Source organism: Natrix helvetica (assembly GCF_964273705.1).
Source record: "Natrix helvetica genome assembly, chromosome: 1".
Lineage (NCBI taxonomy): Eukaryota > Metazoa > Chordata > Lepidosauria > Squamata > Natricidae > Natrix > Natrix helvetica.
This window is the reverse complement of record NC_138548.1, coordinates 227,443,070-227,459,192: the sequence shown is the minus strand read 5'-3', so window position 1 is coordinate 227,459,192 and position 16,123 is coordinate 227,443,070. Positions and strand designations below refer to the sequence as shown.

General features: G+C 46.0%; 1 protein-coding gene across 1 annotated transcript in view; it reads right to left on the bottom strand.

Annotated features, from left to right (window-relative positions):
* Nucleotides 1-774: 774 nt before the first annotated feature.
* Nucleotides 775-16,123, bottom strand: part of ANKFN1 (ankyrin repeat and fibronectin type III domain containing 1) — a 299,454-nt gene continuing 284,105 nt past the window's right edge. The window contains exons 18-19 of the mRNA XM_081933540.1: nt 8,446-8,659; nt 775-1,926 (exon numbers count right to left, since the gene is read on the bottom strand). Coding sequence (XP_081789666.1) covers nt 1,121-1,926; nt 8,446-8,659 — 1,020 coding nt within the window. The 3' untranslated portion in view covers nt 775-1,120. The remainder of the gene's footprint in view (nt 1,927-8,445; nt 8,660-16,123) is intronic.

The following is a 16,123-nucleotide window of genomic DNA, read 5'->3' as shown; positions in this document are numbered from 1 at the left end:
GAAATCGGTAGATTTCACAAGAAACAAAGGTAAATTGTAGTTGGGGGATCACCTCTTCAAAATGGCCAATCAGTAAGCCATGATGAAGAAGCCATGCCACTGCTCCTGAAACTGCCCACGAATTTATGTGCTCATTCCGTCAAATCCCATTGACCAAACAGCCGAAATGTAAGAGAAGGGATAAGGTGAAAGATTTCCTTCCAAATAGGATCGCCAACTGAAGTTGTCTCTAAAACTTGGTTATATCAATTAGCTGGGTTTCAACCTGAAGAATGTTGGGAATTACCAACCAATAGTGTGCAAAAATGACCCTGAAGAGGAAAAGTGGTCTGGTTTAATGATTTAGGGTAGCTATATCCTGAAAGGCATCTATTCAAATGGTATAGCTGAAAAATGGAGCAAAACTGCTCATACTCTTGTAGATATGAAAACCACAAAATAAAACAGCGGGTGGGGTGTTTTTTTTTTTTTGTGTCCCAGTAAAACTTTGGGATCCTTTCCAGTGATCTTTCCCACAGAAGGTTACAATGGAGGAAAAAGGGTAAAATCAGATAATCTTCCTCAAATTTGTTTGCAGAGACCTTTTTGGCTGCACCACTAGGATCTTGTTATTCTTCAAAATCAACATTATTTTCTGAACAATTGTCCTTACTGATGTTGCGTTGCCCAGTCTGGTGAAACACAATAAAGTCACTGATGCTCAAGAATTCTTTTTTTAAAAAAATTCAGCTCCTGGGGCCATGAATGCTAATCAATAAGCAAGGGACAAAGTTGACTATTTAGGATGGGAAAATTCTGTAGTGAAACATTTTAAGTTTCCTGAAAATTTCTTTTTCACGTGAAAAAGATAACATTTCTTTCTGCCTTGTGAAGTACCAAATAAAGAGTCAAGAATCAGCCACCTAACTTTAGAAGTTGTAGTGCAAGTAAGCATATATGCAAAGGCTTTCCCTATGTCTTTTCTTAGAAAACTATGCCGAAAGTCTGCCCCTCCGTTTGGTAGAGACCTGAACTGGGACTTCTGAATGCAAAGTTTGTTTTGAAGAACTAGTCTTCCATTTGTGGTAAGCGTGATCGTAGTTTGAAGGCAGGGCAGAGGAGCAGGGGCTACTGAGCAATCTTACAGGTCACTGCTGAACACTTCGGCGATGTTAGAACAAGACTGATCTTCTGCAATCCTGCCTTGACCCAACGGGCTGCGCAAATCTGGATGATCTCCAGACTGGTTGCTCCCTTCACTGGATAATATGGTCTTGTAAGGCTCAACATATATTCTGCGGATGTTTGGCCTCAGTTCCTGGTATTTGTCTTTCCCTTCTTCTGGGAGACTTGAAGCGTGAGGTAAGAAAGTACTGCGGGGGCAATCAATGGAAATGCTGATCTGCTCACCAGGCGTGGGCTCTTGAGAGTAGTCCATGGCTTGTGTGAGATGGGGAGTGTAGAGGCCTTCAGAAAGAGAGATGGACTGGGTCTCGCTGTGTACACGGAGCCAGCGATGATGTCGGCTGAAATAATTGTAGTGCTGATGTTTACCATGTTTTTTCTTCCCTAGGAAACTCAAAGATTGCTTTGAGCCGGAATTCTTTTCTGGGTTTTTGGGTGAGAGCCTTCCGATTGACAGACTCTGCATGTTCTCTGTAGACTGATCGACCTCTGTCTCTAAGACACTGCTCCCTCTTGGGTTTTGTTTTGGAGTCAAGCAAGGTTTGATGTCATGGATTTGAAGGACATCTGGGGCGCTACCACTCAAACAACTCACGGCCTGATGGGAGATATCCTGGGAGGATGAATAAACCAAATCCAGTTCTCGTGGACTCAAAGCATCGCTGGAATCATAGTCACTGTCGGTTGGGAGGAAGACCTCTGAGCAACCTTCTTCATCGGAATATGGCTGGGAATCTGCCAAGAGAATAGGAAAGATTAACCCTGAACAGTCCGCAGGTCTTAACTGTGCGCCTAACTATCCTCTGCAGCAAAATGAACCTGAAATAGGTTTCTTTGTTACTGAATAAGGAAGCCACTACGGATTTTACTCCGCTAGTCGTTGCCGACTATAGGCGGCAGTGCGCATCTCCATTTCAAGGCCCTTGAGCCAAGACTATTTCTGCAGTCATTTGGCAGCATGACATCACAAAGTGCTGTTACCTTCCAGCCGTAATGGTATCCAATTTATCTATTCACATCTGCATGTTTTTGAACTGCTAGGTGAGCAGGAGCTGAGGGGAGGATGGGAGCTCACCCTGTCACATGGCGCTGGGGTCTCAAACCTGGGCTGCCGTCTTTCAAGCCAGCAAGCCAGGATTAGTATGATACAAGAATTCAGCTGACGCCTTACTTCTTAACTGCTGAGCCACTGCATTGCCACTGTTACTGAATACATTTCTATAAATATGAAGAGGAGAACTTAAGGACCATTTCTGATGTTCTCCTTTGGTAGAGGACATGGAATTACTACAAGTAGTGATGTTGATCGGGATGGTTAGTGGGATCATGGTCCTTCGACGAGATAACTTTACACTGCTTGCTCAGGTAGATCATTATTTTGTTCTGAGAAGGAAGCTAAGCATGCTGGTCTCAAGACTGTATAAAATTACTGAACTTCATTCACATATTGTCCTAAATCAGAATATAGTTTCTTTAATTTTGGCTTAATAGGATGACTAAATCCAACTGTTTTGCTTTATAAATTGTGACCTGTAATTTAGTTTTATGGGTGAATCTAGTTAACAAGCCTTATTCAACAAACCATGATTAAAACTATGGCTTAGTGTGATACATGAATTCAGCCAATGTCTTACTTCTGGTAGGGCTACCATTTCTGGACTGCAAACATTCAGATGGCTACTCAGAATCAGTCTGATACTTTTCAGCCCAGAAATGCTAGTCCTATAATTTTTGAATTACCTGTTTAGTGAAATCTTGGTCTTTGATTCTTGGACCATGTCCTGCATCTGCTGTTGATCTCTTGATTTTGTTTAATGCTTCATCCCTTCTTTGGCATGAACTTTGAATAGGTTGATAACCTTACCATGAATTATTGGCTTTATTTATTCTTGACTTCTCTATCAGTCATTATGTTCAATTATCCAGCCCTGTGATAATAGGAGCCCTTATAGTTTTAGGCTTGCTTAAAACTATCTTTCTCCATTGTATGCTTTGAAACTCTGATAGCATATGAGGAAACAAGGAATCCATTAGAAGAATGCCAAATAAATGGCTGTTGTGCTAGATGTATTTTCAGAGCAAAAGCAGGTCATTAATAGTGCCTAACATAAAAGGTATGATTAATCACTATGATTATTCATTTAGACCAGGGGGGTCACACTCAAGGACCGGAGGCTGGATCTGGCCCGCGGGGCTGCCCTGGAAACAGCGAAGGCCCTCCCGAGCTCCGTATTCGCTGGCAGCGGGTTGCAGAAGGCCGTCGCAGCAAAAATGGAGCTTGGGAGCCCGTTTTCGCTGGCACAGTGCTTGCATTCTAGAGATGCGCGCTGTGGGTGCCACTAAAAGAGAACAGAGAAGGGGATAGATGGTGGATGTACATAGGTAAGATTCAGATCTTGATGGGGAAAATTGGCCACTGGAATGATTTTTCCAATAATGGCGCTCTAAGGAAATTGAGGCTGGAACCTTCCACATTGGGAAGCTAAAAGGGATTATGACAATGTTTGGGAGAGGCTTCCTCAGAGCCTTGGTAGCGCAGTGGCTAGAATGCAGGACTGCAGGTTACTTTTGCTGACTGCCGGCTACCTGCAATTTGGCAATTCAAATCCCACCAGGCTCAAGGTTGACTCAGCCTTCCATCCTTCCGAGGTGGGTAAAATGAGGACCCAGATTGTTGGGAGCAATACGGTGACTCTCTAAATCGCTTAGATAGGGCTGCCAAGCACTGTAAAGCGGTACATAAGTCTAACTGCTATTGCATCATAAAATGTCAATGTCAATCTTTGGACCAATCAAATACAACCCCGGTTGTTACTCAGAAGGCAATTGACTTTTTCTTACTAAAGGGGGAGAACGCAGAAAAGCTTGCTGCTTGTTCTTTCCTGCATTTTCTGGACTGCATGACTCTAGACAGCCGGTCTAACCTTTTGAGATTTTTGCCAGCCGCAGGAGCTTGGATTCTTTGGAAAGTCCCACGGCTGGTACGTGACGCCACTCATCTGTTCCCAACACAAAACGGAGAGACCAGACAAGCGCCGGGGAAAAAAATGCTCCCAAACCAAACCAAAATAAAAACAAGCCTTCAATCTCAGAACGCAAACATCAGCTGCGTGGGCTTCCCACAGTAGATTTATTCTGATGCTGGGCTGTTTGTGAAAGAGGCTCTGTATTTATGTGCAGATCTCAGTTTTCAGTCTGCACGGCATGGGAAATAATTCATATCAATTTGTCACCTGAACTGTGTGCTGGGAGAGGGGGGGAAAGTGAAGAGCATTGTGTATGATAGTGTTCGTCTAGATTTGTATGCTGGATGGATACAGGGGTCGTATATATTCTGCTGGGACAAATCGGGCAAAAATGGAAGGAGGCAGAAGAATAGGAATTCTTGTATTGCGGGCCATTGAGTTCAATGGAACATTAACCCCCTCCTTGTGCTTAGCAGAACAGTGATAATTGACACTTGTGTTCCCCTGCCTGGTCCTTTTCCAGATAGAAAGGATAGCTGTTATCCAATACATATGGAAGGCAGTGGTTGGGGAAGGCTAACATATATATTTTTATCATTTTATTCCTTTACTATTATTATTACTTTTTTAAAAAATCATGTGACGCGCAGTGGCTCAGTAGCTTAATGACACTGGAGATGGTCTTTGATCCAGTGGTTCGAGTCTTAGCACTGCGTGGTGGTGGGGAAGGGGTGAGCTCCCGTAACTTGCCTCAACTTCTGCCCACCTTGCAGTTCAAAAGCATGTTCTGTGCGAGTAGGTAAATAGTACCACGTGGTGGGGAGATGAGTTGGTGCTCTGCACAGGCAGTCAAATAGGCTGTTTACGAGGCAGCTCTAGGGAAGGGAGGAGGCCTAGGATGAAACGGCAGGAAGAGCTGCTTGTCTTTCTCCCTGGTGCAAAGCCAGCTCGCCCTCTCATGGCATATCATGGGAAGTGCGCAAGAGGGTAACTGACACAGTTGGTAAACAAGTAGTCAAACTGCTACTGGAGTAGAGTAGAGTAGAGTAGAGTAGAGTAGAATGGAAGAATAGAATAGAATAGAATAGGGCCTTGGAGGTCTTCTAGTCAAGCAGGAGAACCTATACAATCTCAGACAAGTGTCTTTCCAGTCTCTTCTTAAAAACCTCCAGTCATGGAGCAACCATGATTTCTGAAGGCAAGCTGTTCTGAAGGCACTTTATCATAACTGTTCTGAAGTTTATCATACCCTTGTAGTCTCCTGGCTAATGTAATAGTGCCATATGGTTGTTGTTGTTATCCATTGGTGCAAGTCTGTGCATTCTTTTGCATTCCAGTATTATATAATAATTCCTTTAGGCCAGTGATGGCAAACCTATGGCACGCATGCCACAGCTGGCATGCGGAGCCATTTGTCAGGGCACGCGAGGCGCTGCCCTGTCAGCTGGCCAGCTGAGTTCACCTTTTTAAAAGCCATTTTTTGCCCTCCCCAGGCTCCAGAGGCTTTATAGGAGCCTGGGGAGGGCGAAAAGAGCCTCCCCCGCCCTCCCAGAGGGCCTCCGGAGGCTTCAGGGACTGTACGGAGGCTTCCCTGAAGCCTTCGGAATGCTTAAAACAACCCTCCGAGCAAACAAAAGTGACTTCCGGTTTGCTCGGAGGGTTGTTTTAAGCGTTCCGAAGGCTTCAGGGACCGTCCAGAGGCTTCCCTGACGCCTTCGGAGCGCTTAACCCACCCTCCGAGCAAACCAGAAGTCACTTCCGGTTTGCTCGGAGGATCCTTTTGAGCGCTCTGAAGGCTTCAGGGAAGCCTCCGGACGGTCCCTGAAGCCTCCGGAGGGCCTCGGGGGGGGGGAGGCTCTTTTCGCCCTCCCCAGGCTCCTATAAAGCCTCTGGAGCCTGGGGAGGGCGAAAAAAGCATGTAAAAATGGGGGGGGGGTCGCTCGTTGTGCGCGCATGCGCACTGGGGGGTCGCACATTGCCTTATGGGTGCGGCACACCCGCACACGACCCCCCCACTTGTGGCACGCGAGCCAAAAAAGGTTCGCTATCGCTGCTTTAGGCAACTCCCATGCTCCCCCCCCCCCCAATGCATAATTCTTCATATTTTGATCAAGTCCCAGGAATGAAGAACATATGGATCTTTAACATACATTGATTCACCCGGAGCCATGTTAATAATTCTGTGGATGCCGCCTCCAAATGCAACAATAACAAAACAAGTCCAGATCAAATAGGTTAATATTTTAGCTCCTGAGTTATGTTTCCAATATCAGGAAGATTACATTTATTTAAACTAGGTTGAGCTTTTGTGCTCATGTTAATGGGCTTATTTAGCAGAGGATCAGCGCTAGTCATTAAAACCTACATAAGCAAACACACAGGGATAATGACTGTGAAAAAAAGGCAATAATTGGATGATTATGTACCGCTGGTCAGCAAAAGTAGCACTGGTTATCTCATGTGTGGCAATGCAGAGGAGATTTGTGGTGTAGCGTGAAACAAGTTTTCGAGGGTTGAATATGATGTGACATACCCAGAGATGCTCAAGCAGAACAGTTTTAATACTGATTAGAATATAGCATATGAGTTGTGCTCATGCTACATTAATCAGATTGGCGGGGGAATTTAGGAGCCAAGGTTGTGAATGATGCCAAATTAGAGAAGGGAACTCTTCAGAATAGCAACAGCCCTTAGATTTATATACTGCTTTACAGTACTCTTAAGCGGTTTACAGAGTCAGCATATTTTCCCCAAGAATTTGGGTCCTTATTTTACCAACTGCGGAAGGATTGAAGGATGAGTCAACTTTGAACCAGTGTGATATACATATACCCGTGTTTCCCCCAAAATAAGACTCTGTCTTATAGGTTTTTTTTCCCACCAAAAAAGGCACCAGGTATTATTTTTTTGGGGGTGGGGGGATGTCGTCCACTGAATCACCTCACTTGCGTACATTGCCCCCAGCCTCCTTTTCGCTGTCAGAGGGCTTCAGGAACTTCTTCGGTCAGCAAAGCTTTCCTGAAGGCCTCTGCAGCTGATAACAGAGCTCAATCCAGAGCTGTATTATGGGCTACAGTGGCTTTGTTTGTTTGTTTGTTTGTTTGTTTTGTTTTTATTGGATTTATATGCCGCCCTTCTCTCAAAAGATTCAGGGCGGCGTACAACATTAAAAAACACACATCCCGAAAGTTAAAAAGAAATTAAATGCATATCCAAAAAACAAACCCAATTTATAGGACAATACATTTAAAAAATGAGATAAAATTAACAGGCCAGGCCGGCTTGCTGGAAAAGCCAACTTTTTAGGGCGCGTCGGAAGGACCGGAGGTCAGGGATTGTGTGAAGCTCCGGGGGCGGCTCATTCCAGAGGGAAGGCACTCCCACAGAGAAGGCTCTCCCCCTGGGGGTCACCAGCCGACACTGTCTGGCCAACGGCACCCTGAGGAGGCCAACTCTGTGGGATCGCTTTCAGGAAAGGCCTTTAGAAAAGGCCTCTGTAGCCCATAACAGAACTCCGGATTGATCTGGGCAGGGTCTTAATTTGGGGGGGGGGGGTAGGGCTTGTATTGGGTGCACATATAAAAATCCAGCTAGGACTTACTTTCAGAGTAGGTCTTATTTTGGGGAAAACATGGTAGCAATAGCACTTAGACTTATATACCACTTCACAGTGCTTTACAGCCCTCTCTAAGCAGTTTACAGAGTCAGTATATTTCCCCCAACAGTCTGGGTCCTCATTTTACTGACCTTGGAAGAATGGAAGATTGAGTCGACCTTGAGCCTGGTGAGAGTCGATCTGCTAAACTACTGGCAGCCAGTGATGAGCAGAAGTAGCCTGCAGTACTGCATTCTAACCACTGCACCACCACGGAGCATAGATAGATAGATAGATAGATAGATAGATAGATAGATAGATAGATAGATAGATAGATAGATAGATAGATAGATAGATAAAGAGAGAGAAAGAGAGAGAGAGAGATAGATAGACAGATGATAGAGATGATAGATAGATGATAGGTAGGTAGGTAGGTAGGTAGGTAGGTAGATAGATAGATAGATAGATAGATAGATAGATAGATAGATAGAGTTATTTGATTGATTGATTGATTGATTGATTGATTAATGCTTCCTTGGTTAATTTAACTGAATAATATGTCTGGAGTGGAGACCTATCACAGAGATGCCAAATCCAGTGGGAAATGTAACACAGCCACTCTAGGGAGCTCTAGCTTACACTGGTGACTAAGTCCTACTGAATCAGAAACAGTGGAAACCTTGTGCCTTGATGAAAGAGGTGACAATATTTTCCCCTTACCAGCTTTTCTTCTTGGCATCCCCATCTCTGGGGAAGGAGGTGGGGATGGAAGACAGTCAAGATGGGAAGATGTGGAGCTTATTTTCTTCTGCGGGGGCTCCTCTGAGAGATCCAGAATTTTCACGAGGGGCAAGCCAGAGGTTGTTGGTCTGTACCGTGCATACTGCAATGCTTCATTGATCCACCTCATTTCCCGCCAGATCTCATCAATTTGCTGCATGAGGAAGTAATACAGACATATTTTCACAAGCAACTCTTGTTTTGACAACTTTAATTGATTTCGGTTAACTGCAAGAGAAAGATAATCCTAGTAGAATTTGATAATGATCTTCAAGATGAACTGCCTTCTCATGCACTCAAGTTTTTTGACACTGAACCTTCTTCCAATTTTCCAGACCCCTTGCATTTTATTTGCATAATTAATTTTGGCCTAGCTAGGAAACCAGAACTACCCCCAAATTTCTACAAGTTTCTGACTTTCTGAGCTTTTATGGAGAGACAATGTGTTTTTAAAAAAATATCTGTTGAAAAAAAGGTCAGAAGTAATTATGTTTCATAACTTTGGGTTTTTTATTCTCTTCTTTATTTTGTGGCACCTCTTTTTCCTTTCCGCCCTTTAGATTTGTTTTTTACTCTATGCAAAATCTTCAAAATAACTGATTAAATAAAATCAATTCTCATATCTGGACATAATTTAAGGTGTTAATTATATCCTCTGCATATAATTATATCCTCTGCATATAATCAAGCAGATCACATCCTACATTTCTTGGAAACGTCTAGCACAATTCCTTAAAAACAAGGAAGATGTGCACATTGTCACTTGTGATCTAGTGGCCAAGGCTACATACTAAGCCAGTGATGGCTAACCTTTTCGGCACCAAGTGCCAAAACTGGAGTGGCGCAGGAGGAGTGCCAGGACACAGAGGAGAGCAGCTGTCCCGGTGTGCATGCACACTGGTCCAGCTATCCAGCATGCATGCGCATGATGGAACCCGAAGGAGCAGCTGGTGATGGCGCACGTGCCCACAGAGAGGGCTCTGTGTGCCACCTCTGGCACGCGTTCCATAGGTTCATCATCATGGCACTAAGCTGGGCCTTGATGGACGGAGAGACAGCTATTTCATGTGGGCATCTCCCAAAGGTGTTTGGGGGGTGGGGGATGTTAAAACATGTATGAGTAAATATCACACACGCATGTGGTGATGTTCCAGTTTGTTACAAATTCAGCTATATTCAAAACTCTCTAATATCTGCTTTTTACAGGCACATTAATATTGCCTATTAATAAAATAGAGAAATTAATCAAAATCCTCTAAACCGGGGATGGGTGGGTGGGAACTCGCATCGTCACGTCATCATCACGTAACGTATCATGACTTTTTCTCCCTTCGCTAAACCCGGTGTGGGCATGACCAGTGCATGGATGCAACTGGCCCGCGGCCCACAAGTTTGACAGCCCTGCTCTAAACCAAAACTTAGGAGAGAAAACACGGAAAGCAAAACTCGAATTTGTAAATACCGGTAAATAATGGAACATTACCATACTTTTAAAAACCTTTGAACAACTATTGATTGGAATAGTGTTCACAATAATTTTCAAGTTTGTCATACGGTGCCATGCTTTTCTGTTTGGATTTTTTAAAAATTTTGTTGGTTCTTTAATACGTGTTTTTTCCCCCCTTTTGTAAACTAGCTCTTTGCCATCCAGAGTCATGGGCTGCCATATAAATTTTCTGAATGAATAAACAACCAAATAAACCTTTACCTCTCATGTGATCTTATCCAATCTATTTTGATGGAAATAATAGAACAAAAGTACAACTACATGAGTCTGATTCTGTCTTTAAAGTGTCTGACATATAATGCTGCACATTTAAATGAAGATTTACTTTTAAATTCAGCTTTGGATATTTGTTTTATCTTATTCAATCCCGAAAAAAGTTCTTTTCTCAAAATTCCATAGCCTAGTTTGTTTCAATGTATTCATTGCCTATATATAATTTTTACTATCTAGTTTCTCACTAGTTCCCCGTTTCTGAACACCGTTTATGGACTCCCTGATTCTTTACAGTGTTTGGATTGTATAGTGACTGACTTAGATCTAGGATCATACAAATGTTCTTGTGGTTTTGCGGTTGCGGCTGAAGATTGTGGTATGTGGTGGAGTTGAATTAGTGTTTCTTTCCCCCCTTTTCTGCTGCCAGTAGGTGGAATACAGCTGGTTTTCATTTGAGAAAGAACCTGACAGATCCAATATGCTGTCACAGTAATTTGGTACAAACATGGTGGTTTAAAAAATGGCCACATTTTCATCAATCATAAACAATCATGCAACCCAGGACGTAAGTTTCTGTCTCCTCTATGAAATGTTTGTCAGGAGCAGCACAGACCTCCTCACTTGTTAGAATCTTTAGCATTCAGTAAAGTCTTAAAATAATTAACTGTGTGTGAATGTATATAATAATTTATGTCTTCTACTTTTTTAGCATATGTACAAGGTTTCATTGTCTTCATTTATCAAGTTTTTGTTCTGACCTAGGCTTCCCCAGCAGCATGAAGCTGAGTACTCGTCCCAATAAACCCCTTTTATTTAATTTACAATTTCTCCAGCAAAGTCCCGGCCCATAGTCTTTCAATTACCAATTCAGTTCACAATTACCGACATTTATCAGGCTTGGAGAGTGGCCAGGCCTATATTTTTCAGATGCCGCAATACTTGGCAAGAATGCAGGAATGAACTAATTGTCTCTTGCAAACACCTCTCCCCTTTCGCTCCTCTTTTATTGCCTATGGGAGGGGCCATTCACAGTCCACCTGTGGCCTTACTCCAGAGGTGGGTTGCTAATTTTTTTCACTACTGTTTTGGGCATGCTTGCACATGCATGCGACGCTTCTGTGCATGCACAGAAGTGTCTGGGTGGGTGTGCGGAGCTTCCGGCCACCATTACTACCAGTTTGGCTGGTCCGGGCTGAACCGGCAACAATTGCTGCCAGCTGTTCCCTTCGTCTGGCAACTCTGCACATACGCACACTGGGAACAGGGCCCAGCTGTTCGTCTGCCTCACTGATGTCTGACTCCGAAGGCAGCTGATAACTGCCAGACGGCCCTGGCCCCATCTCTGCCTCTGACGCAAAGCCCTCGTCCAAGCCTTCCCCAGACTCCAGGACTGGCCGATGTTCCTCCCCAACCTCCTCATTGTCCGAATCTGCTGCCAGCTCTGTTGGCCACTGGCAGGCCACAACAGTTTTTGACTGCAGTTTGTTTTTAAAAATATAGAAATGAAAAAAAATTGCCATAATTATTTACATCTCTCTCTTAAACCACACTCTACTCACTAAAGCACCATGAAGGAACAAGTCATCAGGTGGAATAATTGGCATAAAATGAAATCTCTTTGTGGGGTGATGAAGCTGCTGGGAATGTAGAGTTAAAAGTTGGGGATGGAGGCAGGGGAATAGATAACCTGTGAAATGACCTATCTGGATGGAAAAATTAGTGTACAGGTGGATGTGGGTAAAATGTGGGTAAACAATTAGTTTAATACAAGTAAATTTAAATATGGTAAAAAGCTTTCTTTCTATGACGTGGCGTGTAAAAGAAGGCATTTGTTTCAGAGTTTTAAGCCAAGACCTATTTAATAGAGCTAATGATTTCTTTGCAAAATGTAAATCATGTGACAGTAAAATCACAGAAGAGAAATGTATTGCATCCTGGATTCAAATTTAAGATTACTGGAAACTATCAGAAGCGGCTAGAGAGATCTGCCAATATAAATGATATTTTAAAAAATGGATTGAATTGGTATCATCAGACTGGCTGTCAGGGTTCCAAGTAACAACCCTAAGAAAACAAGACTCCGAGGTTTGAGTTTCCTCAAAGTTCCATTTTATTAGAGATGTCATATTGGCACACCTGGGAATACCCAAATCTGAAAGTTTCCAGGTTTTCCCCACCCAAACGAAAGTTCAAGTCCCTGCCCAGCACCCACATGTCCATCACGTGGTCCAATCAGGCATTGTCCCAACTGGAGATGCCTCCCAGTCACACCACTCCAGGTGCAGGGCAAGATGTCCTTGAATCTCTGAGAAAGGAATGTTATTTTGACTATATCTATACCAGTGGTGGGTTTCAAATTTTTTTGGAACCTACTCTGTGGGTGTGGCCTCCTTTGTGGGAGTGGCTTGCCGGCCATGTGACCTGGTGGGAGTGGCTTGGCAGTCATGTGACCAGGTGGGCATGGCTAACTTGGAAAATGTGGTGAAACTCACTTAACGATGCTCTTGCTTAGCAACCAAAATTTTGGGCTCAATTGTGGTCATAAGTTCTTTTTCTTTCTTTCTTTCATCTCTCTCTCCCACTTTCTTTTTTTCTTTTTCTTTTTCTCTCTCTCTCTGGCTCTTTCTCTCTCTCTCCCTCTCTCCCTCTCTGTCTCCCTCTGTCATTTTCTCTGGGTGTCTATCTGTCTGTCTCTCTCTCTGTATCTCTGTCTCTCTCTCCTCCTTCCCCCATCTCTGTCACTCTGTGTGTGTGTGTCTGTCTGTCTCTCACTCACTCTGTGTGTGTGTGTGTGTGTGTCTGTCTCTGTCTCTCCCTCTGTCTCTCTCCCCTCCCTTCCTCTCTCTCTGTCACTCTGTGTATGTGGGTGTGTCTGTCTCTCACTCATTCACTTAATCACTCACTCTGTGTGTGTCTCTCTATCTTTCTCTCCCTCCCTCCCCCTCTCTGTCTCTGTGTGTGTGTGTGTGTGTGTGTGTGTCTGTCAGTCTCTCTGATTCCCTCCCTCACTCCCTCTCTCTGTCTGTCTGTCTGTCTCACTCACACACACACACTGTGGTCACCTTGTTGAGTGTTCCAATCACATTTGAAACACTCAACAACTGGCTTGCATTTATGGTATTTTGCAGCATTCTGCAGTCATAGGACCAAAATATATGCTTTTAACCATATATTTTGGTCCTATGACTGCAGAATGCTGCAAAATACCATAAATGCAAGCCAGTTGTTGAGTGTTTCAAATGTGATTGGAACACTCAACAAGGTGACCACAGTGTGTGTGTGTGAGTGAGACAGACAGACAGAGAGAGAGAGGAACAGAGAGGGAGTGAGAGAGGGAATCAGAGAGAGACTGACAGAGTCTGACAGAATCAGAGAGGTACTTTTAACTACCTGGCAGCGGCGTTTTTCCTTGGGGGGCTCCTCAGAACATCCTAAGGCTTCGGAGGGAAGCCTCCAGCCCGGAGCAGGAGCAAAGCCCCTTTTCCAACTGGCCTTTCCTCGCTTGGAGGGCTTTGGAGGGAAGCTTCTGCATAAGCCCGGGCGAGTGACAACAAGTTCCCACCGTTACGAAGCCTCGGAGGCTGTAATTTTCTGAGCTGTGCGCGCCCGCTTTTTTTCCACGGCGTGGAGCAGCAGCGAGGTTTGTGTGGCCGGCAATCACTCCAAATGCCATCCGGGAAGACGAGGAACGTGAGGGGGGACCGTTGACGGCCTCCGCAATCATCGCTCGCCTCGTTGCTGCTCCACGCCGTGGAAAACAGGCGCGCGCGCACAGCTCAGAAAATTACAGCCTCCGAGACTTCGTAACGGCGGGAACTTGTTGTCACTCACCCGGGCTTCTGCAGAAGCTTCCCTCCGAAGCGTTCTGAGCCTCGGAGGCTGTAATTTTCTGAGCTGTGCGCGCCCGCTTTTTTTCCACGGCGTGGAGCAGCAGCGAGGTTTGTGTGGCCGGCAATCACTCCAAATGCCATCCGGGAAGACGAGGAACGTGAGGGGGGACCGTTGACGGCCTCCGCAATCATCGCTCGCCTCGTTGCTGCTCCACGCCGTGGAAAACAGGCGCGCGCGCACAGCTCAGAAAATTACAGCCTCCGAGACTTCGTAACGGCGGGAACTTGTTGTCACTCACCCGGGCTTCTGCAGAAGCTTCCCTCCGAAGCGTTCTGAGCCTCGGAGGCTGTAATTTTCTGAGCTGTGCGCGCGCGCTTGTTTTCCACGGCGTGGAGCAGCAGCGAGGTTTGTGTGGCCGGCAATCACTCCAAATGCCATCCGGGAAGACGAGGAACGTGAGGGGGGACCGTTGACGGCCTCCGCAATCATCGCTCGCCTCGTTGCTGCTCCACGCCGTGGAAAACAGGCGCGCGCGCACAGCTCAGAAAATTACAGCCTCCGAGACTTCGTAACGGCGGGAACTTGTTGTCACTCACCCGGGCTTCTGCAGAAGCTTCCCTCCGAAGCGTTCTGAGCCTCGGAGGCTGTAATTTTCTGAGCTGTGCGCGCCCGCTTTTTTTCCACGGCGTGGAGCAGCAGCGAGGTTTGTGTGGCCGGCAATCACTCCAAATGCCATCCGGGAAGACGAGGAACGTGAGGGGGGACCGTTGACGGCCTCCGCAATCATCGCTCGCCTCGTTGCTGCTCCACGCCGTGGAAAACAGGCGCGCGCGCACAGCTCAGAAAATTACAGCCTCCGAGACTTCGTAACGGCGGGAACTTGTCACTCACCCGGGCTTCTGCAGAAGCTTCCCTCCGAAGCGTTCTGAGCCTCGGAGGCTGTAATTTTCTGAGCTGTGCGCGCCCGCTTTTTTTCCACGGCGTGGAGCAGCAGCGAGGTTTGTGTGGCCGGCAATCACTCCAAATGCCATCCGGGAAGACGAGGAACGTGAGGGGGGACCGTTGACGGCCTCCGCAATCATCGCTCGCCTCGCTGCTGCTCCACGCCGTGGAAAACAGGCGCGCGCGCACAGCTCAGAAAATTACAGCCTCCGAGACTTCGTAACGGCGGGAACTTGTTGTCACTCACCCGGGCTTCTGCAGAAGCTTCCCTCCGAAGCGTTCTGAGCCTCGGAGGCTGTAATTTTCTGAGCTGTGCGCGCGCGCCTGTTTTCCACGGCGTGGAGCAGCAGCGAGGCTCTGCGAGGCGAGCGATGATTGCGGAGGCCGTCAACGGTCCCCCCTCACGTTCCCCGTCTTCCCGGATGGCATTTGGAGTGATTGCCGGCCACACAAACCTCGCTGCTGCTCCACGCCGTGGAAAACAGGCGCGCGCGCACAGCTCAGAAAATTACAGCCTCCGAGACTTCGTAACGGCGGGAACTTGTTGTCACTCACCCGGGCTTCTGCAGAAGCTTCCCTCCAAAGCCCTCCAAGCGAGGAAAGGCCAGTTGGGAAACGGGCCAGAAGACAAGGAACAGCAGTGGCGGCGGGGAGTCAGCCCAGATGCAAAAAAAACGCCAAGGGGGCGGGGCCGGAAATTACTTCCGGGTTCATTCTTCAACCGGTTCGCACGATCCGGTGCGATCCGGTAGAAACCCACCACTGATCTATACCCACTCCATATGATCCCCCCTCCCAATTCCCCACAGCATTAAATGTGACAGGTCTAAAGGCCCAATGCAAAAGATGGCTTCCAGGCCTGACACTGGGGATGACTCATAGCAACCACATAGATAGATTTTTCTCTAGGATGATCTATTTCCAACCTGGTCCTTCAGATCTTCCAATGGTGGAGTCATTGCTGAGGTAATTAAGGCTATCTACCTTGCTCTTTTCTTCCAACCTTCCAGGACTTTTCATCAAAGCAAAGCACAAAAGCATCTTGCTTCTTCAAGTCCCGTGTTCACTTCCAAAGAGGGTCAAAGTGAAAACCAGGTCCTGCCTGATTCTGCTCTTTGTAGCTAT